Source organism: Oryx dammah, unplaced genomic scaffold (assembly GCF_014754425.2).
Source record: "Oryx dammah isolate SB20612 unplaced genomic scaffold, SCBI_Odam_1.1 HiC_scaffold_1, whole genome shotgun sequence".
NCBI lineage: Eukaryota > Metazoa > Chordata > Mammalia > Artiodactyla > Bovidae > Oryx > Oryx dammah.
In genome coordinates, this window is record NW_024070185.1 from 24281831 (window position 1) to 24305257 (window position 23427).

At 43.7% G+C, this 23427-nt stretch overlaps 1 protein-coding gene across 3 annotated transcripts in view; it reads right to left on the minus strand.

Moving 5' to 3' along the window:
• Positions 1-799: 799 nt before the first annotated feature.
• The window catches only part of ACER2 (alkaline ceramidase 2), a 34434-nt gene continuing 11806 nt past the window's right edge, over positions 800-23427 (minus strand). The window contains exons 3-6 of one of the 3 annotated variants that reach the window (XM_040238393.1): positions 22729-22870; positions 15268-15405; positions 10726-10863; positions 800-1166 (exon numbers count right to left, since the gene is read on the minus strand). In XM_040238393.1, the coding sequence (XP_040094327.1) occupies positions 1106-1166; positions 10726-10863; positions 15268-15405; positions 22729-22870 (479 nt within the window). In that variant the 3' untranslated portion in view covers positions 800-1105. Of the gene's footprint in view, positions 1167-4379; positions 6285-10725; positions 10864-15267; positions 15406-22728; positions 22871-23427 lie in introns of those variants that run through there. The other 2 variants (XM_040238392.1, XM_040238394.1) reach the window with 2 other exon arrangements.

Consider the following 23427-nt stretch of genomic DNA (forward strand, 5'->3'; position numbering starts at 1 on the left):
GCACAGAGTTGGACACGACTGAGTGGCTTCACTTTCACTTTCATGGACTGTAGTCCTCCAGGTTCCTCTGTCCATGAGATTTTCCAGGCAAGAATACTGGAGTGGGTTGCCATTTCCTCCTCCAAAGCATCTTCTCCACCCAGGGATGGAACCAGGGTCTCTTGGGTCTCCTGGGATGATAAGGAATTGGGAAAGGTCTCACACGTGCCACTGATAGCAATACCCTGAAGGCCACTAGATGGCAATATTACTCCAGGAATCGCTTCCGGTTCCTCCCACCCTGGTGACTACAGCCTTCGTTTATGAATGTCCTTCTCTAGCCAGTGTCACCAAAGATGCCATCGTGCATTTTCTGTCAATGCCGTGCCCCGAGTCCCCTAGTCAGCCACTTCCCCACCATCTGCCCTAATAATATAAAAGTAAGCTCTACTAACTTTACTGCTATGTGTTACAGTCTTAAAGATAACGCTATGGTCTCTGTGCTCAATTGTAAAGCAGCTGAATCAAATGTTTTAACAAGAAATAAACAAGCCAGTAAAGCCAACAAAAACCCAGGTGTGGTTGCTTCTTTTTCTTTTTGTGAGTTAATACTCAGAGGGTCACCAGGCCTGGAGGCAACCATAGGCAAAAGTGCCCACTCGAGATAGATGACTCTTTAGCAATTATCCTCCAATTAAAAACATTTTTTAAAAAGGTAACTCTGTAAACTGGGGAAAGGGACTGCCAGCCCCTTTAAGGTGGGACCCGAGGAGGAAGCTGAGCTCTGCTCCAGAGAGAGCAGAGGAAGAAAACCCAAATATCATATTTAAAACATTTTTTTATTCTGCAAAAATTTCCACAGTGCAAAAATACGGCAGATCCAGATAACATCTTAAGGAGGGTCTGGAAGTATAAATCAGGACCAGAGGCTTGAGGAAGATGTAAATTTCAAACTTGTTCAACTCTTAAGATGTAAGTTTTCGGTCCCTCCTGACGGCAAATCCTCACAGGAGAAGGGGACTGGGGTTGGTCTTGGAGGGCAGTCAGGAATGCTGAGCTGTAGAGACCTCGATTTCACCACCAGAAAGGAGGTGACTCCTGGCTTCATGGCGCGTCACACATTTCTCTACCTGGGTGGCTTCTTGAGACAGCTGAATCCCCAAGTAATTCTCTGTATGGCCATTTTCCTAGGGAGAAGACCCACTGCTTATAGCAGATTAGCAAAGACCTCAGTGGCCACCCCTCATCCCCTCATCCTGGCCAGAAAAAAATCTAAGAGCACGGCAGCACTACTGATACTGCTGACCACTCAGTCTTTCTCCTCTCATAGCCACATTATTCTTATAAACAGGACTGCCTATGAACCCCTTAATTTAAAAACAATGTGCACAGAAAATAAAGAAAAACGGGTATACAGAATTTTCCTGCTAAATTCATTTACTCTTTTATATTGTTATATGATCTTCCTTCTAGTGACTGGATGCACTGCAGCTTAGATGAAATGTCTTCTGCATTTGAGATTTTATATCCACCTGACATAATTACGGACCTTTCAATTAACTGCCTCTAGATACTTTTATACTGGAAACATGTAAGTGTATTAATTTCACAGCTCTAAGAAGAAACCAACAATTAACTAGCATGTTTAATTAGTATTAAATATACTCATTTTAAGTATGCTTAATAAGAATGATACCCAAATTCATTAATAAATGAGTTTGAGCAAATGTACCTTACAATCCCTCAAATGTATTTCTCACAGCAGCTGTTGCAGAAATCATTTTGGAAATAAACAAACATATACCTATTCATTCACAGAAAATGCCCCTTAGGGCTTTAATATCAACAAGCCATCACAGTTCACAAAAAGAGCATAAAGTGCAAAAGCTCCACTTCAAAAGGCCTTCAGTTACTCCCAATGTAACAGAGATTAAATGCTACCACAGCCAGTGGGCCCACTACCCTTATACAGCACACCCTATATAAAGTACAGAACAAGGTATATACCTGAAAATATGTTTATCTATTTGCTCTGATTACATACTGTGGTTACAAAATCGTCTCAGAACTGGTTTAAAAAATAGGGAAAGCTACAATTCAAACAATGAGTTCTTTAAAGTAGAGGCCATTAAAAAACCTGTAGGAAAATGATGTCTACAAAATCCATTGAGAATCCCAACCTAGCCTAAGACTTCTCTTTGACCAGCTGGATCAGCAGCAACCAGGCCAAGAGCTGACTATTAGGGGTTCCAGGTTCATTTGGGAACAAGGAGCTATGAGAGAGGCTGTGTCCAGGCAAACTTCAGCCCTCACCTGTCCCCTAGACAGATGGTTTCACATCAGCCCCAAGGGATGAAGGGCCAGGGGAGGCTCACCCCTCAGTTCTGAAGCCTCCAGAATGGCACCAGCTCGCATAAGCATAATGAATGAAGGAAAAGTTTTTATTACATACCTGAGAAATCCAATAAAGAACATAGGTGATGGTATTTTTACAAACCCCGTGCTTGATGACCATCATGCTTAGTCTCCCAAAAGAACATCTCTGATCCACAAGGAATGTCTTCTAGGCATTCTTTGGGGGGACAGGCACAGCGCACCCCCCAAATGTAGCCTACTACCAAATAGATGCAGGCATCTTATCCCCAGACACCTGCAATATAGTCACTGAAATGCTGGTTTTACATTAAAATAATAAAAGCAGGAACTATTTTCTAAAAATCAGACACTATAAAATACAAATCGTTAACTTAAATGATCACTTGGTTACATTAATTTTTTTTTTTAATATTCCAAATCCAGTACCTGCTGGGTGTCAATCTTAGGCAAATCCTCACCAGAAGAAATATCTAATAGCCATGCTGAGTAATTGTCATGACCTAACTCCTAACTGTCAAATCTCTACCTCCCTGAATTACCAGGGGGGGATAAAAAGATTCTTGATTGCACATCAAGGAATGAAATAAGCTATTCACTCTTTACATCAAAACCTGCAGAACCATATATATTTAACAGCTATTTTCTATGACTCGTCCATCTAAGTGCAGAAACATAACAAAAAGTAGAATTCATTTTTTCTTAGGGCCCACTGATGTTAGCCTCAAATAAAAAGGGAAGACTCAGTAGTAAGTCTTACAATCCAGTGATGAATACTAAAGAATATAGCTAACTCTCAGATATCCCAAAACCTGCTCTTCGGGAAAAATATGACTGGCATTTATATTCCATTCAAGGTACAAAATCAACTGTCAGCTCTAAAAGACATCTATTTACAACTGTATTAGGGAAAAAAGATGAGAAGGAAATATCCCAAAATATATTAACAGTGGTTGTCCTTGAGCCATAGAAATAGATTGTTTTCTTCTCTTTCAACTTTTCTGTGATATCCCCCTTTTCCTTAAAAAGCATATAGTGCTATAAAAGCATTACAAATATCAATGTAAATATAAATACGAATGAAGCCATAATCCAAAGTAAGATTGGTATATTCTTACTCTCTTGATTTACCCTGTCACGCTGGTAAACAGAGTGATTTCTTTTCAGACGTAGAGCGAAGACTTGTCTTCCTCAAATGCACTCTATTCCATCTTTTTCTCAGCCTCATCACATTAAAATCAACCTCTAGAAGGGGGCTAGTGGTAAAGAACCCTCCTGCCAACGCAGGAGACGTAAGAGACTCGGGTTGGATCCCTGGGTGAGGAAGATCCAATGGAGAAGGGAATGTCCACTCCAGCATCCTCACCTGGAGAATCCCATGGACAGAGGAGCCTGGCGGGCTGCAGCCCATAGGCTGGCAAAGAGCCAGACATGACTGGACTGAGGACTAGAAGGGCATTTTGTTTTTCATACCAAAAGCATTCTTGCTGAAACTTAGCCATTTGCCTTGCAGAAGAAGAGAAACAGCCCTGTAAGTTAGGGCACTTACTTCTTTCCTTCTAGCAGAGTCGCATTTCATCCCCATTTCCAAGGTCATTCAGAACCTTCCAGGTGGGCCAGGTGAAAGCCTTTGGGGCTGGAGGTGGTGGTTCCCAAGGAACATGCCCTTCATTTCATCAGGAGAAACGGTCCCTCCTTGATGGTTGGGACAATGCTCCCATCACCAAGGAACTTTCAAGACAGCAACTAAACTTCACACACACAAAAAACATTACCTACACTCTGCTTCTCTTTACTCTTTTCCACTAAAAGAGCTGGGCTTAAAATACAACCAACTCCCTCCTCAGAGCATTTTTCTTCTTCAGCATGGATGAGGACAGAATCCATGCCTGGTGGGTCAGTCTGAAAAGAGGATGGTCTGACAGCTCCTTTAAAGAAAACTCTAGTCTTGAAACCCAAAGGACTTAAAGAGCAGTTTTCCAATACTGTTTCACAAGCCACCTAGGTCTCATATTCATATGTTAACGTTTCCATGAGTATTTAACTCAAATACTGATTTTTAAACTATACTAAAGCAACGTGGACACTCATTCCATACCAAATCTTTCTACCTTGGAAACCACCAATTTGTTACTTTCTATTTCACTGCCTTTCATATTATTCAGGAAATGCTGCAAGCTTAACCTCAAAATAAAATTAAGCTAATAGAATACAACTTATTTCACACATTAGGTCTCCATAAAGATGCCTTACTGCCAACAGGGCTCTTCTGTTAAAATCATTTGAAAACCACAGAAGTAGAATAAAGTCATTCATTTCTAAATTCAGTTGCTCCTTGGACTTTTCACCTTTTGATCCTGTGCAAGTTCTAATGAGAGTCTAAGAGTGCCCAGACAAGCCAAAATTGCTACGGCCCCTTTCTTAAATATGCAGGACATTGACGTACTTCCCACCCACACAAGAAGGACACATCTGTCTGCCTGCTCCCATGATGGAATGTTGCAAAGCAAGAGATGCCTGAGTTAACACAAGTATCCCTGAGGTCATGAATCCCCACTTCGCACCTTGAAGACACATGTGGGGTCTTCCATTCAGCCCAGTGAAGAGGAGATGAGTTGCAGCCAGTATGACTTTAGGTGAGAAGAACTCAGAGGGCAAGAGGTTTGCCCTGCTGCACCAAAAGCAGCCAATGAACAATTACAGCCAGCACTTAAGCAAGTGGTCAAATGACTGGAGAAGCTGCAGGAAGCACCTCATCCCGCGAGAATACCGAGAGTTAATTCCCACAGCAGATATCAAAGAAAGAAGAGGCAAGATTTTTGACAGTAATTTCCAGCACAGGACACCAGACAAGAGGCTTCCAATGAGAACAACTTCTCAAACTTCACATTTGCTCCAAATTTTGAACCAGGATCCCTACCGCGATTGTCATAGGCCTGTGGGAATGTCACAGAGGTCAAGTACTAAGAGGGGAGGAGTCTGTGTATGGAACACTCACACCGTAGCGATTCTTCTTTGTATTTGAGGATCCTGGGCCGGGGTGGGGTTGGGGAGGCAAACCAGGTCAGCGTTTAAAGATCGTGCTCATCTTCCAGAATGGCTTAAAGTGGAGTGTCGTTTTTTGGCATAGAGGGTTTTGCACGTTAGCTTCACCCGGATCTGTAGTCAAGACTCCACCTCTCAGCAGAGGTAGCAGGAAAAGGGTTCACACGTGTATGTAAACCTCGGGCTATGGAGCACTGCAGGGGGAAACCAGCCTCCTGGGGCACAAGCCCTGTGTGCGCTCTGTCTGCTTCTGATTTAGGACAGTGGCCCTGGATGAAAAGCTCTGGCCTCTTCCATTGGACAGAGGGTCTCGTCTGATGCAGGATGTGTCTGTCACAGGTGGGTTGGCTCCTGGAACACAAGAGGATGGCGGGCCCGGAAGCAAGGCGTGTGCAGCAAGGGGTCCCCCACTGGACGGCGCTGCCATCACCACAAGGACGCAGCCCAACGAGCGCTGCAGCTGGAGGTGACAGAATACACACCCAGAGCCCCGTGGCTATCTGCTTCCCACCTCTGGGCAAGCGTTTCTCCCCCCAGGCACTGTGGAGTCCTGGCGGTCCACAGACACACTAGTTAGATCCCGAGGGAATAGAATTTTAAAAAGACAGACCCCACTCCCAGCTCTGCGAAACCCCCACCCTGGCTGTCTTTGCGGGCAGGTGAAGGTTAGGGGGCAGAGAGGCCAGGCACCGCCTTGCCATCACGTGATCTTCACCGAGGATTTCTTATTGGCGCACAGAAGGGACACGTAGGGGACGCCGATGAAGGCCCACCGCTCGCTGGGCCAGAACTTGATGACGGGGCCTTGCTCGGGGATCTCGGACGCAGCATCGAAGTAGGCGAAGCACACGCAGCCCAGGTAGGCAGCAAGGCAAATGAGGATGTGCCTGGCGAGGGAGACAGACGCGTGAGGGCCCGAGGCAGCGAGACTGGGCCGGACTGCCACCCCCTCCCTCCAGGCTTAACCCACCTTTCCCAGAGGCAAAGACTGGCAGGGGCCTCCTCTAGGTAAGAAGGGTCGAGGGAGCCCCACATCCCCAGAATAGCACGCGAGTGATAAATTCTGAGCCAACAAAGTCTCTCTTGAAATGTTCTAAAATATTCCAGCCTGATAACAGGAAAAACTTGCCAATGCCTTTGGGGCCCCACAGAAATCAAGGGTTTAAGACAGAAGCACTAATATGACATCGCTTATATGCAAAATCTAGAAAAAAAGAAAAGAATATAGGGACTTCCTGGGCGCACCAGTGGTTAAGGCTTTGCGCTTCCACTGCAGGGGACGAGGGTTCGATCCCTGGTTGGGGAACTAAGATCCCACATGCCACAGTGCATGGCCAAAAAAAAAAGCAAAGAGAGAAAAAGGATACAAATGAACTTATTCACAAAACAGAAACTGATTCACAAGCTCAGAGAATGAATTTATGGTTGCGGAGGGTCGGGAAGAAGGATAGACTGGGAGTTTGAGATTGACATGTAAATAAATAAACAAATTTAATTAAAATAAAAATACAGAGGCACTAAGAGGATGGAAATAAGTGAGCACATGGGACTGATTCCCCACTTCTCACTTTAATAATGGGCTGTACATACCTAACACCCTTCATTAGAAATAATTTTACACTGATTCATCAGCTTTTGCACTTTAGTAAGGAAACTCTTTATTATCTTCACTGTGTTGGTAGCAAGTTTTCATATTGATCTTTTTATCGTGGGGACCATTTAAAGGCATGTAACTTTTGCACCTTATACTGAAACTTAAAACTCCAGATAAATTACAGATTTAAAACACATTTTAAAAACATATTTAAAGAATATTCTTATAAATATTCTTTTATAATATTCTTTTAAAAATAAAAGACTATTTTTATAAACCTTGGAAGAGGTCTTTCTTAAAATGACACAAAGTTCTGAAACTCTAAAGGGAATCACTGTGACAGCCACATGTAATTGGACATCTCTACATTTAAAAACACATGGAATGGAGACTTCCCTGGTGGTCCAGTGGTTAAGAATCCACCATTCAGTGCAGGGGACGCAGTTTCAATCCCTGGTCGGGGAACTAAGATCTCACATGCCACGGGGCAACTAAGCCCAAGCACGGCAACTACTGAGCCCACGCTCTAGAACCCACGAACAGCAACTAGAGAGAAGCCCACGTGCTACAGGGAAGAGTCCACGCACTGCCCCCAAGACCCAGCACAGCCAAACATAGGAACAGTAAACACACACACCTGGAATAGAGATGGTTGTAAGAGCACTACCAGCTCGCTTGGTTGAGAACCGTGTCATTTAAGATGTCACAGCCACAGTGTCATGCATACAGAAGGGAGAAGGGAAAAAAAAAACTAAAGGAAAAGACTGACAGAGGTGAGAGCATGCAAGTTTAAAACAGTATGGTGCAAGATAGCATCAACATACTAACAGATAAACGGGAAAGGGGGGGGGGTGGGAACAGGTGTACCCTGTGACAAAGAATTAAAATCCCTACTTGAAGAAGAGCCGTAAAAACCAATCATTGCATAGGGTGTCTGGGATTTGCTTTATAACAATCTGGGTGGGGTGGGTAGTGGCTGAGGGTGGCCAGGATGAGATAATACTGAAGCTAAATGTTGCCTCCCTGGGGGCTCCACGTGTTATTCTCTGTACTTTTGAAAATGTTACAAATGTGCATAGTAAATGGCACACAGGTATTTAACAGTAATGACTCTCTACTATGTGTCGGGAAGTAGGGGCTGGATATAAATTTTTAAATACAAACACTCCACAGAGATGATAAAGAAACTTAAAAGGCACATTTCAAAAGAGGAACGATATAGTAAATTGATATTTGAAAGATGCCCAACAAAATACTAACTTTTTAAAAGATAAAAATAAAATCTTTTCAATCAGGTTAACAAATACTTTTTAAAGTTACTAACATCCAGGATATGTGAAAGTATATCTTACAGATACACTTTTATTATCTTACAGATTTTAGTAAAATTGTGTCAGTTGGTATCTCTGGGTTTGGCAACATATTATAACCTAAGGGAACATTCAGGCATATGAACAAATACAGATATTCATTACCAATTGTTTATAAAAGTGAAAAGTTAGAAATAACCTTAATATCCATTAACAGAGAAGTTGGTTAAATGAATTACATAGCATTACTCATGTTGTGAGGTATTAACTGGACACGCAAAACTGATGAAAATAATATAATTACATTGGTAAGGAGAGTTGTCCATGATTTGAACAGCAAAAGAAGAATCAGCTTGCATCATCCCTGCTGCTGCTGCTAAGTCACTTCAGTCGTGTCCAACTCTGTGCGATCCCATAGATGGAAGCCAACCAGGCTCCCCCATCCCTGAGATTCTCCAGGCAAGAGTACTGGAGTGGGTTGCCATTTCCTTCTCCAATGCATGAAAGTGAAAAGTGAAAGGGAAGTCGCTCAGTCGTGTCCGACTCTTAGCGACCCCAGGGACTGCAGCCTACCAGGCTCCACCGCCCATGGGATTGTCCAGGCATCATGTATAGGTTGAAGCTATTTTTGTTTTTAAAAGTAGAATTAGAGAACTAAACATCTGGAAGGATGTACTTTAGGCTGTTAACAATTGTTCTCTCTCTTTGGACAGAATTAGAATTGTAAAAGCCTTTCTTTCTCTACTTCCCTGTTGTTTAAATTTGTTGTAGTGAATAAATATATCACTATAACTGGAACCAAAAAAAAAAAAGGGGGGGGGTTCAACTTTGGTTTGTTTTTTGGCCACTCTACACAGCATTTGAGTTCTTAGTTCCCCAAATAGAGATCGAAGCTGCGCCCCCTGCAATGGAAGCTGGAAATCTTAACCACTGGACCATCAGGGAAATCCCAGAAAATTGTTCAACTTTGGGGGGGGGGGTACTCAAAGTACACCAAATTTAGAAACAAATTAAGTTTGAACCAAAGTTACTACACTCTACTTTTTGAATTTTACTTAAATCACTCTGTGATAAAGGAACTTGGATCAATTAAAAACACACCAGGGGCTTCCCTGGTGGTCCACAGGTTAAGACCAAGCTTCCACTGCAGGGGACACAGGTTCAGTCCCTAGACAGGGAACTAAGACCCCACGTGCTGCATGTGGAACAGCCAAAAGACAAAATAAAAATTTTTTAAAGAAAGTACTATATTTTGAGTGAGAGCCTCAGGTGGATACATTTATCAAAACTTACCAGACTACACAAAATCTGTGCATTTAATAATCTGTAAATTATAACTCAGATGTACGAAGTGTATAGAAATTCACTAATGTGAGTCGAGGTTGAACCTAAGAAATATCAGGCAATGGATCCTAAGACTGGAATCCCCAGCATGAGCTGCTTTGCTTTGCCTTCAGCGAACAAATCTGGAAGTCCCCAAGTCTTAACCTGAGAGCAGCTTAGGTCTCATGGTAGATAATACACAAGTTCAAACATCCCAGGGAATTCAAGCGAATTCTTTCAAATCGAATAATCTTAGGTATCTCCTGATAGAGGCCAGCCTTCTTCCAAATCTGGATCTAACAAGTTTTAACAACTCCTTACCACTAGAATTCCTCCCTGGGTGCTCTCAACTTACAAGGAGCACTCTAAAGAATTCTCTTGTCCCTTGATATCTCATGATCAGAAATCCTGGAGGACAGAGAGGGAAAGATGATGCTAGGTTTGGAGTTGACACAGTTCTCAGGAAGAAAACCACTCCTCCTCTGCTTTCTGAGGACAGGGTTCTGCATGCTGTTTCATAACCTTTTTCTTAACCTAACAGTGCACCCTGAGCCATCTAAACTATAGATGCTTGATCATGTTCCCCATGATTAAGCTCCTGGGCTGGTTTTATGTAAGCAGCTGGGCGATCCTTAACAATTCACTTTTATATCTCTGGACTTGTGTCTCCACCTGTCAAGTGAATGGGTGAGACTGTCCCCAGGTGACCTGTGAGGCCCAGGCTGGTCCCTCAGGCTCCGGTGTGCTTGGTTCCCATTTGGGACTGTCCTGTCCCCACGTCACATCTGTCCCCAGCCTTCCCCACATTCCCCTACCCTGCAGATCTAGCTAGAGCTCAGGTTACAGCTTCGATTTCCAAGCTACTTTCTGCTTTGATAATAGAGCAAGAGGTAAGAGACAGCACAGACATGAAGCACAGACAATTAGGTCTGTCTGGTCCGGCTAAGCCTGCTCCCTGAGACGTCCAGTAGTCTATGTGAAGAGAGGGGCCCCCAGGCTCTGCTCCATCTCCTGTGCACACTCGTGTGCCCTGCAGGAGAGCAGATGACAGAGAGCGTAGACCCTGCCTCGCCACCCCATGCCCCCGACGACGCGGCTCACCACACACAGTGCAGGTAGGGGAAGTGGACGGACGACAGCAGCTCACAGAAGGCCCGATCAGTGATCCAGCAGAAGAGGGCGAGGGTCCACCAGAGGCCGGAGAAGAGGCCCAGCTTTAAAACACGCACGTTGTCACACCTGCCAGAGATGCAGAGAACAGCTCGTGTCCGTTCTGGTTTCCTTCTAACTCACTGGTCACTTCTCTGCCTCCTCACACCTCCCTAGCCCCTAACCCTAACCCTCCCTGGCCCCTTGGCAGCAGGGTTCCCACTCAATGCCTCATCATACAGGCTCAAGGATATAAACACTATATATACCCTGATGGTTCACAAAGCCACACTCCTCACCCAGGCCTCTTCTTAACTCCAGACGTGCAAACCACATATCAGATTATGACACGTCCACCCAATGGTCTGTGTTGATCTAAATTTCACATGTCTACAAAGAACTCCTGATCCTTCCTTCTGTTCAATACCCGTTCCCCTCCCGGCCCCCTTGGGGAAGGGTGCTTTCAGGACCTCAGGCCAAGAATTCTGGAGTCATTGTTCTCTTTCTCACATACCCTACATCTAATTCATCAGCTCGGGGATATATATTTCAAATCCAATCTCTTTCCATCACCACTGCCTGGGTCCAAGCCCCCTGAGTTATGGCAACCACCTCCATCTGCCCCTGTTCCTAGAGTCACCTCTCAACGCCCTGCCCAAAAGCCTCCCACATCTTCCCTTTTCCCAGAGGGAAAGCCAAAGTGCTCACAGTGGCAGGAGGCCCAGTGCGCTGGCCTCCCTCTGTGCTCCACCCGCTCCTCCCTACCTGCCCCAAGTTGCCTCTGCTCATCAAACCCCCCAGCAATCTTTGCCATTCCTCCAAAACCCCAGGCACGCTGCTCAAGCCTTAGCACTGGCTGTTCTGTCTCCTGGAATGCTATTCCCAGATAGCCATGGGGCTTGCCACCTCCCAGTTTTTGTTCAAATGTCCCTCAGTGAGCCCTTTGCTGAGCACTATTCTTAACAATCACACCACTTATCTCTACCTCCTAAGTGACCCCCAAGCCCCCATCACCTTCTTCCCTCTATTTCTCTCTGTAGCAATGACAGCCTCGCCGAGACCCTCTGTGCTTCATTTATGTATCTCCAGCCTGTCTCCCCCACCTGGGACGGTGTCAGGCTCAGGGAGGCTCTTGGTACTCCTGAAAGAAAGAATGAGCTCTTCCACACCCTGGGGCAAAGGGTTTCTGAACAAACCCTAACAGCTCGAGGGGAACTTCAGCAGCCATTTTCCTTCCTTATTACCAAATTGCTCACAAAGAAGGTGACTTCTTTTCTTGGGGAGAAATGCCCAGAGGCAGTTGGTGGCTGAGGGTCCTTCCACCCCTCCTTTGGGGTCTCTGTCCCTCAAAGGCCTGCACCCCAGTCGGTCCTGCTTGCTCACTCGCAGGAGTCCGTGTCTAACATAAATATGACCCTTCATGGGTCATAACAGATGTTATCTGTTCATGTTTGCTGAACAAGTTAATGGTGTCTAAAGTCTGACTTCCTGGTACCTTTCCCAGCCATCTGATGGAAACATGGGCAAAAACATCAGTGAATATGGGAGGGGCAGCAGGCTCAGAAAGACCTGCTCAAAAAACAACCTGAAAAGCCCTGTCAGTAGGAGGGGTTTATGTAGCCCTTGAAAAGATTTATGAAAAAATTTATAGAGCCCCACAACACTAGTGACTGCTTTCTGGTTTAGTGACTAAAACAGAGATGAACAATTTCCATTTTCTCTTCCTCTTCAGCATATGAACAGGAATTAAAGGCATGGAGTAGATGAGAAGTTTTAGGGGAAAGTATAGGGAGAGAAAAGCAAAGGTGAGGGTGTATCTTATGGGTTCCCTGCATGGAAAGGTCAGAGAAGGCAATGGCACCCACGCCAGTATTCTTGCCTGGAAAATCCCATGGATGGAGGAGCCTGGAAGGCTGCAGTCCATGGGGTCACTGAGGGTCAGACACAACTGAGCAACTTCACTTTCACTTTTCACTTTCATGGATTGGAGAAGGAAATGGCAACCCACGCCAGTGTTCTTGCCTGGAGAATTCCGGGGAGGGAGGAGCCTAGTGGGCTGCCATCTATGGGGTTGCATAGAGTCGGACACGACTGAAGTGACTTAGCAGCAGCAGCAGCATGGACAGGTGCACAGAAAAGAAGGTGCTCTCATGAGAGGATGAAGAGGAGCTGCTGCAGAACTGGTTTAAAAAAAAGGAGAATGTGGTGTCATAGGAATCACAGGAAAGAATGTTCCAAGGTTGAGGGGGTGAATTGTACAGAGAGCTGGGAAAACAAGTAAGACTCAGGAGGACTAAAAAGTGATCAGTGGATGTACAACCGAGAGGGGGTTGGGTATCAAAGAGGGCACAGAAGCCAGGTTAGAGTAGCTTGAAGAATAAATGAGAGGAAACAGATGGAGACACCTTTTAAATAAGCGTGGCTGTGACAGATGAGAGATTAAGGGTGGTGGCTGGAGACAGATGTAATAGAGGCTAGGCTGCGTGGTAGAGACAATGGGAGAGATTCAACAGGCTAATGGGAAGGATCCTCTGGAGAGAGAGGGATGACACGGTAGACAATTTACAGGAGTAAAATAAGAAAAGGAGAAGGGAGGGAATAATCAGTAAGTAGAAAGACAGATCCTAGAGATAGAAGGAGGAATACTTCCACAATGCTGCAAGTTTTTGAGGTAATGATGAAGACTGCTGCTGCTGCTAAATCACTTCAGTCGTGTCTGACTCTCTGTGACCCCATGGACTGCAGCCCACCAGGCTCCTCTGTCCGCGGGATTTTCCAGGCAAGAGTACTGGAGTGGGGTGCCATTGCCTTCTCCATGATGAAGACTAATTAACTGTAATGATGACTGGCTTTTCAGGGGTAAAAAATTTCAAGTATAGAATAGAAATTATTTCCTTTGTAATTACTTAAAAAGATTAGAGTATTAAAGGAAAATGTTTCCCTGCTTAAAGATCACAATTGTAAAGGAGAATTTATTTATTCTATAAAATCTGCCCCTTGATTTGCTCTTGTTTAGCTAACGTGAATTTAAAAGTTTCCCTTTCTTTAGCCAGTTTTGAACAAAATTATAGATTAAAACATATGAAACTCAGGAGTTTAAATAAAAACTAGATCGCAGTGAATTCTCAAGAAACATAGCTAAGTGGAGAACATTCTATTGACTTCAGGCCTAATATCAGCCAGCATCACTGGACTATCACAAATCCATTCAGATATCTTTATCAGCAATTTAATGGTTTTCCAAAGAGCTTTAAGCCCTGTTAGTATTCTGCAATGGGTCTCTTCCTTCCCAGGTCCATGAAGGGTACTCAAAGCCAACAAGACAAGACAGGACAGTCCTCCCACTGCCAGCCAGCAAGTTTATATCACCCTTCACCAACCACCTCTGACCTTGCCTGGTATTGCTGATAATCAAAACAACCCCCAGAGGCAAACCAATGGTAGAAAACATATACATGTCTCCACTCAAAACAAAGAATGAGAAAAAGCTGATTATATACTACACAGAGAAACTCTCACAAAGGGGGATAAATACAAAACTTCAATTAAGACCATCTGTGTCCATGACAATAAGCCATGAATTAGAGTGGATTTCTAAAAGTGGTACAGAGAAAAGGCATTTTCAAAGAGTATTACAATATGGGTAGTGATTTAGATGTGTTTTAGTTGGGGCTGAATAAGACAGTCATAAACACAAACAAGAGCTAAACTACTTTTCAGAAAAACCCAAACGAACTTTTTGGCCAACCCAATAACGTGTCTGGGTATCAACCTGAACTCTGCACATACGACTTGACACAAGAAAATGTTTATGCAAACAGTAAAAGGCTTTCCTTGATAGGTTGTAAGAAAGAAACTAAGCCTCAGGGAAAGCAGCAATGCTGCTTTGTATACAGACATTCATTTCTTTTTCCTTCTGTGTATAAACGCAATAGCCTCTTTAGGACTTTGCTTTTCTTCTTACTCTTGTTATATGAACACATCTATTCTCCTTTTTGGGCTTCTCTGGTGGCTCAGTGGGAAAGAATCCACCTGCCAAAGCAGGAAACATGGGTTGGATCCCTGAATTAGGAAGATGCCCGTGGAGAAGGAAATGGCAACCCACTCCAGTATTCTTGCCAGGGAAATCCCATGGACAGAGGCGTAGGGCGGGCTATAGTCCTTGGGGTTGATTTAGTGGCTAAACAACACAACAACATTCTCATTTCTGCAGAGTTGACTCCAGGCAGCTTGGTCTAGGGACTCACCAGGCCCTGAGATGTTCCTCCTAAGCTAGTTTTTGGATCATTAGAATATATTGCTTATACTCCTCCTTCCTTTCTGAAAACGAGATTACTATTTTGAACCAAACCATCCAACTTGATCCTAATCCACAAGTCAGGGACGACTCTTTGCGAGGTGTAACTCCTCTTCAAAGGCAGTAAAAGAACCAAGAGCTGGTTTGTTCCTATCCCAAGGACAGCCTGAGGGCCAGGGAGGGAGACTGTTACCCACCTCCTTAGCTCAGCAATGAGTAGCGCCATGCAGGGAACCCCCAGGGTCATCAGAGAGATGTTGTTGATGGCGGGCTTGACAAACGCCAGGCACGTTGTAACTGCAGATAGGACACAGACCACCACCTTGAACCTGCCCCTATATGGGTGAAAGCAAACCAAATCCATTAAAAAGGGGGTCGTGTTTGTTTGCTGGATGTTGGCAGAGTACAAGCACTGATGCTGGGAGGGCAAGCTCAAAAGACATTCCACACAAAGTACCAGGAGCCTGCAAACCATTCTCCCACACTGGCTCAGTTTTTCTAGGAATTCACCCTTAGGAAACAATCAGAAATTTTCAAAATAGTTAGCTATGAAAACGGTTAAATTATAATCAACCTGAGCCTTTAAGGCTAAGATGTGAATACTTGATTATTTTTAGCAGTACTTTTCTGTATTTTTTTTCCCCTAGGTGTCTTACAGCATGTCTGGGCAAATTCTTACTGCAAAGGGTCGGATAGTGAATATTTTAGGTTTTGCAGGTCATAGGTTCTCTGCCACAGCTACTCAACCCTGCCACTGTAGACAATAAGTAAGCAAATGGGCATGACTGTGCAGCAATAACACTTAATCTGCGAAGAGCACGCAAGTCACCCATGTGGCCAAAGATGTGGTCTGCCCAGCCCTCTTCTACAAGGTGAACATGTGTAAGAAAAACAGATCATTTACAAACCACAAAGCATCCTAGATTAAAAGAAAAAAAAATGCCCCATGTGTCTAGCACACAAGTCTAAAATCCTGGTATCTGTATTGACTGACAATCTACAGCCTCTTATGCACTGGAATTTTGTGTTAAGTTTCAGACATGAAAAGTGTTAGAAAAATAATTGATACCATCCTTTGGAATCAAAAATAACTGATAACAGCCCTTCAGTGAAGGTACTTTCAGTGGAAAGAGCTAGAAGTGGCGACGTGACCCTGGACACGTTGCTTTCCTTCTCCCTGGGACTCTGCTTCCTTATCTATAAATTTCCTATCTAGTCTAGACTAGAGGATCTCAAAGGCCCATATCCATGACTGAAACTTAGGGGCACATGACTTTCCTGAAGTTTCTGTTATTCCTCATTAGCACCATTTACTTTGGCCAGGAGCCCTGGAAAGCATCACCATTAGGAAACTAATTTGAATGAAATTCCATTAGAAAGAAACCAAAGTGCACGGAAACTTTCAAAATACAAGTGTATCTCGTAAAGAGGAAAACCATTTATCATCAAGGCTCAGGAAATCATTGATCAAGCTGCCAACTTTCTGACTGGAATGAACAGGAATTGTAGCCCTGAACTTTGACCAGCGGGAAAATATATGTACATGGGAAAGGATCCAGGCAGCAAATCCTCAGGAGGATTGTGTTTTTCTCCCAGCCTTGGCCCCGGCATGCTTCAGCTACTAGAGAAGTCTGCAGCTTGGCCTGAGTACAGTAGCGTCACACAGCCCCAGATCCCCACCATGTGCCTGGCCCCTGGAGACCCTCCAGTAACTCAATCACTGGATTTGAGGTTCCATGATACGTCAAGGCTTTTTGGTCATTTAGATTAAATAAACACATAATTATGAGCTTCCCTGGTGGCTCAGTGGTAAAGAATCTGCCTGCCAGGCAAGAGAGTGGGTTTGATTCCGAGGTCAGGAAGATCCCCTGGTGAAGGAAATGGCACCCACTCTGGTATTCTTGCCTGGGAAATCCCATGGATTAAGGAGCCTATAGGGCTACAGCCCATGGGGTCACAAAGAGTCGGACACAACTGAGCAACTAAATAACAACCACAGCAAACACATAATCAGATACTTTCAAACTGTACCACCTCCCTGTGTCCAAAGGTTTAGGACCCAGACACAGAACAACAGGGTGAGTCAGAGCACACGTGTCCAGTGAGATCCATGTATGTTCACATTCTGCCTCCATCCCTTAGCAGCCCGTGGGATTTTTGGCAAGTCACTAAAACTCCCCAGGCCTCAGGTTTTCCGTATGAAAATCAAGACACCTGCCCTGTAGTGTTCTTATAAGCATTAAGGCACTCAACACAGTGCCTGATACAATGGTGTGTTCTAATAAAATCCATTATTTCTGTTTTCATGACCATGATTTGAGAATAAATGTTATTTTAAATAATATTATTGTTGAAAATGTCATACTCAGGGAAAAGTCGACTGAGCTGATGCTGCAATCAGAAAGGCTCTCTGTAGTCTTGCCAAAGATTTCAAAGGCAGTGAGCTTGATGAAACATGCTTTCTCTAAGAGGAACATGGGCAGACACCTCCCTACCGCTCCCCAGAGGGTGTGAAGGAATGCGCTTCTGGAAGGTGGCTCAGCCAACGAAGACACCGTGTGAATGCATGGTTCTACAACCAGCAGAAGCCAACAGTCACCAGAGGCCCTGAGGACAGAGAGAGCTGGGAAAACCCAGGAGGCAAGGGGCCCCACGGGGTGTTCTCTAAATATCCCCAACTGTTGCCTCTGGTCCTGTTTTCAACTTTGCAACTCATGATCAGCTCAAACTGAACACAAGGTTGGCGAACCCTTAACACACCTTCTTCCTGTATTCCCCAAACCCAAATCTAGCAACCCAATACCATCATCATAATATTATTATAATAAAGCTGTTACTATTGTTATCATTAGCTTCCCTTTAAAGAGATGGTTTTTAACCCTGTTAGCCCCTTTTTTCATATCAAACATTTGGTAATGCCCATTTTACTCTTCTGGAGTTAAATGGAATTTATGGATGATAAAACTTTCCATTACTATGACCACCAAAAACATGTCCACAAACTCCCAAATGGCCGGCATGGGATAGATACATCCCTGGACAAGATTCACTGCTTTAAACTCCCCTTTAAGGCTAAAATGGGCTTCCCTGGTGGCTCAGCAGTAAAGAATCCACCTTCTGGGTAAGAGACCTGGGTTCAATTCGTGGGTCAGGAAGATCCTCTGGAGAAGGAAATGGCAACCTACTCCAGAATTCTCACCTGGGAAATCCCTTGGACAGAGAAGTCTGCAGGGCTACAGTCTATGGGAATCACAAAAGAGCTGGACACAATTTAGCAACTAAACAACAACTAAAACATAACCTGTTTAGAACAAGCCTCTGATGTTCACAGGATTCCAGCATTTGGTCCTGGAAGGTCCAGCCCTGTCATTTCCTAAGTACGGAGTTGATATGGCCCAGAGGGTCTGAGATGAGCTCAAGTCACCCAGCAGAGAGAACAGGACAAGCAGATCCCAGCCTGCAACCCTGCCATTCAGGATTCAAAAAATAAACTGGATCGTAAGGTGAGGACTATCGCTAGATTTTGTGAACAAAACATCATAAGGACCACAGCAGGATAAATTCTTTAGAAAATGGATACAATTAGCCTACAACAGTTTGCTTTTTTCTCAAAACAGAAATGTCAAATTATTAATAACCAGCAACAGCTGAGTGCATATCCCAACAATTCTTCAGACATTCTAGGCGAGATGAAAGACAGCCCTTTTTAGAAAATCCCACCAATTATTCCTATTTACTATTCCTATTCCTATCCAGCTGAAGCTGAAGCCCCAATACTTTGGCCACCTGATGCGAAGCATCAACTCATTGGAAAAGACCCTGATGCTGGAAAAGATTGAGGGCAGGAGAAGAGGGTGACAGAGGATGAGATGGTTGGATGGCATCACCAATTCAATGGATGTGAACTTGGGCAAACTCCAGGAGATGGTGAAGGACAGGGAGGACTGCCATGCTGCAGTCCATGGGGTTGCAAAGAGTCAGACATGACTTGGTGACTAAACAACAACAACAATTCCTATTTACATTCCCCTGCTGTTCTGCATATTTCTTATCTTCAAAACATGTATCTGTATTAGCCATTCATAATTACTGCTAGCACTTAGTGCGTGTTTACTCTGTAACAGACACTATGCTATATACTTTATATGATTTTTACATATGTTTCTAACCCCTGAGTTAGATACTTTTACAATCTCTTCTTTATAGATGAGCAAAATAAGGTATCAGAGTGCAGAAGAAAAAGTGGATTGTTATTCAAATCTAGATCAGTCTGATCCAAAGTCACTTAGCCAACACACAATCCCCTCTCTTCTCCAGAAATTTCACACTGGAACCACTAAGGGTTTTTTATTTATTTATTTATTTAGTCACACCATGTAGCCTGTGGGATCTAGTTCCCTATCCAGGGATTGAACCTGTGCCCCCTGCATTGGGAGTGGAGTCGTAACCATTGGACCACCAAGGAAGTTCCCTTAGAGGTTTTTAGAAATATTCCAGCAAAGTCTAGACCAGAAAAAGAAAAAAAAAAAGGTGGGGTGGTTGGGGAGAGATAAATGGTTACTATCATATGAATTCACTCAATCCCAGGCTGCAGAATTCCTGGTGTTGCCCTGAGATCTCTGGTCTGGAATGCCATTCCACACCAGAGATGCTGCCTGTTCCCACATCACGAGGTGAAGTCCACGCTAAACAGTCTGGCCTTCTTGCCTTCTTGCTCTCCACACCACTGGCAAATTGAAGGTCCACGACCACAGCTGAAATCCTTATTTACAGTGAGCTACCTCTCCTATAACATTCACCTTTTCTTCCTTTGCTCATGAAAATGATCAGTGTTCATTTTTATCCTTCAATTAGCATGCACACCTCAAATACTGGGCAGCATTCTCCATGTGCCGTTGTTAAGAATGAAAGCTGACTGAGTGCTATGTCTCAGTGCTCTATGAACTGCTTTGCAGGATCATCTAACAAGAAGCCTGCGGTGAACACTATTAGTCAGTCAGTTCTACAGATGAGCGAACAGAAACCTCAAGAGTCAAAATAAGTTATACGTTTGTTTTTTTTTTAAACAGGGAATCTAGGAATCAAACCCAGGTGGTTTGCAAAGCCAGGGATATAGACACAGAGGGTTCTCAGTGCCTCCACAGACTCTCCCCAAACTGAAGACAGGGGGTCCACATCTTCCCCTGAGAGAGGCAGCTGAGTGCAGCCAATGGAAAAGTCCCCAGTGGTCAGACCACCCTGCCTCACAATGTGTTTCATTACTAAAGTTGCTAAGTTTCTGTTACCACAGCATTGCCCCATTTTCTTCTCTCTTGCTCCCATCAAGAAACAAGAAAAGAACAAGATTCTCTATTGTGAACACATTAAACACTGTCCAGTGGAATTTCAAACCCAGGTCTCCAGAGCACCAGAAACAACAAAACCCTTATTCCCATTTTGTCATCTTCTCACGCTGATCCCACGGCTTGTACACTCAGATCTAAGAACAAAGTAGTTCCTTAGCTCTCAATACAATGAAAGCATGATCCCGGAAAGCATGGAAGTAAGTAACTGGTGGGCATCTTTGGAAACAACAGGAAAAGCCAAAAGGTCAGGGGTGTGTTGCTCAGGCGGAGGCAAAACATCCCCGCTGGTCAAGCCACCTCATGCCCCTGCCAAGCAGCAGGCACCGCCAGGTTTCCCCTCCTCCAGCAGCTTTCTGATCACCCCAATCTCTCCTGAAGCTGAACAAGGAAACAAGAAACACAACTGAAACACAGCAGGTTGGCCTAGGCTATCTCTGAGAAGGTTTCTGCACCAGGGAGACCATATTTCATCTAAGAGCAGGAACAGCTTCCTTTCCACTTGAAGATACTTCTGTTTGCTCAATGGTGTTTAAGGATAATACTATTTAATTCAAATCCTGCTGCCCAGGGTGAAGATTGTACAGCTAATCCATTTAAAGTATGTTTTCTTGGGAATGTCCTGATGGTCCGGTGGATAGGACTCAGCACTTTCACTGCTGGGTTCCAGGTTCAATCCCTGGTCAGGGAACTAAGGTCCCGCAAGCCACACAGTGCAGCCGATGAATGAATGAATGAATAAAGTATGTTTTTTTCCTACCTCATTTAATAATATATTTTTTAGGATTACAAATTAACACGTGCACTTTGTAAAAAAAAAATATTGTAAAACAGTACAGATTTAAGGTAAAAGTGAAAGTTCTCTCTCCACTCACATTCCTAAGAATAGCCCAATGGTAGCAGCTTCCAGACACGTTTGTGCACATCTGAAGACATACAGTCAAAAAGAGTCTTCATTCATTCTAAAATGAGGGTGTCACACACACAGTTCTACAATGTGCTTTTTGAAGCCAGCATGTTTCATGGATGTTCTTCCACCTCCATCCATAGAGAACAGCCTGCATCTCTAATGGCAGCATCACTCCTAGACCCACTCAGTGTACCAGGAAAACTACGATGAACTCTTCTATGTTTCCAGTATAGCTCCTCCATGGGAACACACAGCTTACTTGATTGAATCCATATTTTTAGATTATTTATCCATATAGCATGCACGCAAGCTCAGTTGTGTCTGACTCTTTACGACCCCATGAATTACAGCCCACCAGCCTCCTCTGTCCATGGTATTCTCCAGGCAAGGATACTGAAGTGGGTTACCATTTCCTCCTCCAAGGGATCTTCCTGACTCAGAGATCAAACCTGCATCTTCTGTGTCTCCTGCCAACGATGGCAGGTGGATTCTTTACACTAGCACCAACTGGGAAGCCCATTTATCTGTATATATGTTAACAAAACAGTGTGTACAGAGAAATGTATGGGTCATATGTTTCTAGGAGCATTTCTCATCTTTATGATGTTGATGTCTTCTGTTACTTCAGATATTAACAAGAGTGCCTCAGAAAGGACCTTCCCTGACCAAACTCTAAGTCAGCACTCCAAGTCACCATGACCCCCTTACCAGCTTCATTTTTCATCATAGCACTTTCACATCCTAACATTATATTATTTGTTTATTGATTCATAATCTCTCCAACTTCAATATAAGCTCACTTAGGGCGGAGACCTTGCTGTTTTGTTTACTGTTAAATTCTAGCGCCCAGAAAACTTCATTGTAAGTGTCCATAAACTATTTACTGGATAAATAACCATATAAGCATAACACAATGGATATTAAAAGGCATCTCTTCCTAAAATTCTGGGTTTTCGGCTTGAATATATATGTATATGTGTGTGTGTTGGTGTGTAGCTCTCAACAGAAGCAAACTGACACAGTTTGAATACTACAGTATCTACAGCTCCAAGAACCAGTTCCTCAGTGTGCATTCTACTGTAAATATATAAAAGTAGTGGAGCTGGGTCACACCCAAGAAGATGTGCTAGCAGGAAATCAAAGGTCTTTGAACAACCATTCAGTCTTTTCTCCCCCACTGAATCTTCTAATTTTGCCAGAACATTAGATAAATTCTTTCCCTGAGTATATTAAAATTACCTCTTTTACCTGGCAGAATTTTTTTCTCTGACAGTGTAATCAGTGGATATTAAATATTTGATAAAGCTCATCATTAGGTTAGCCTCAGTAGGGTGTGATATTTGTTAATATATACATTGTCATATGCAGTACTGCATAATAAATGCAAAAATTTAGTACAAGCTTACCTGTCATTGCGAAAGATCTTCGGTAGATACCTTCTGGGGAACCACATGGCCAAAGCACACATCAGGACCCAAAGGATTGCAAGTTCATCTAGCATCTGACCCAGGAAACTAAGGGTTGCATGGAAGTAGACGGATCCAATTCCTAGAATCAATTACAGCCAATAAAAAAAGGTCACAGAGAAGAACAGATTCACAAATTCAACACACCGATTAAAGACAGCCTTTTCATAAACGAATACCAAAATGACCAAATCACTCTCTCTCTCTCGGAAAAGAAATTGAAGGAAGAAACCTACACTATCCAGGCATACAGACTTCACGTCTAGAAAGAGGATTTGAAGCAGGGCCCAAACACCAGCATATCAGAACTTTAATAACTGCACAAGTACAGTGTGTCTTCATCCACTGAGCCTTCACGGGAACACACAGTCAATCAAAAGTCAACATTCTCTCACAGTTAAGAATTCCTAATCTGCCTGTGGAAGGAAATAAAAATTATACGAATATTTCCCAGAATTACGAAGGATCAAACATTTAGAATTTGTTGTTGTTTTTTTTAATTGTAGTCCTTTAGAAACCATGGTTTCATCCGAATACAATTGTTTCACAAGACTTTCCTCAGAAGTTCACGTAACACTGCACTGGCGCCACACCAGTGGCTATTATATAAATGGACTCTCCAATGCAGTTAAGTCCAGT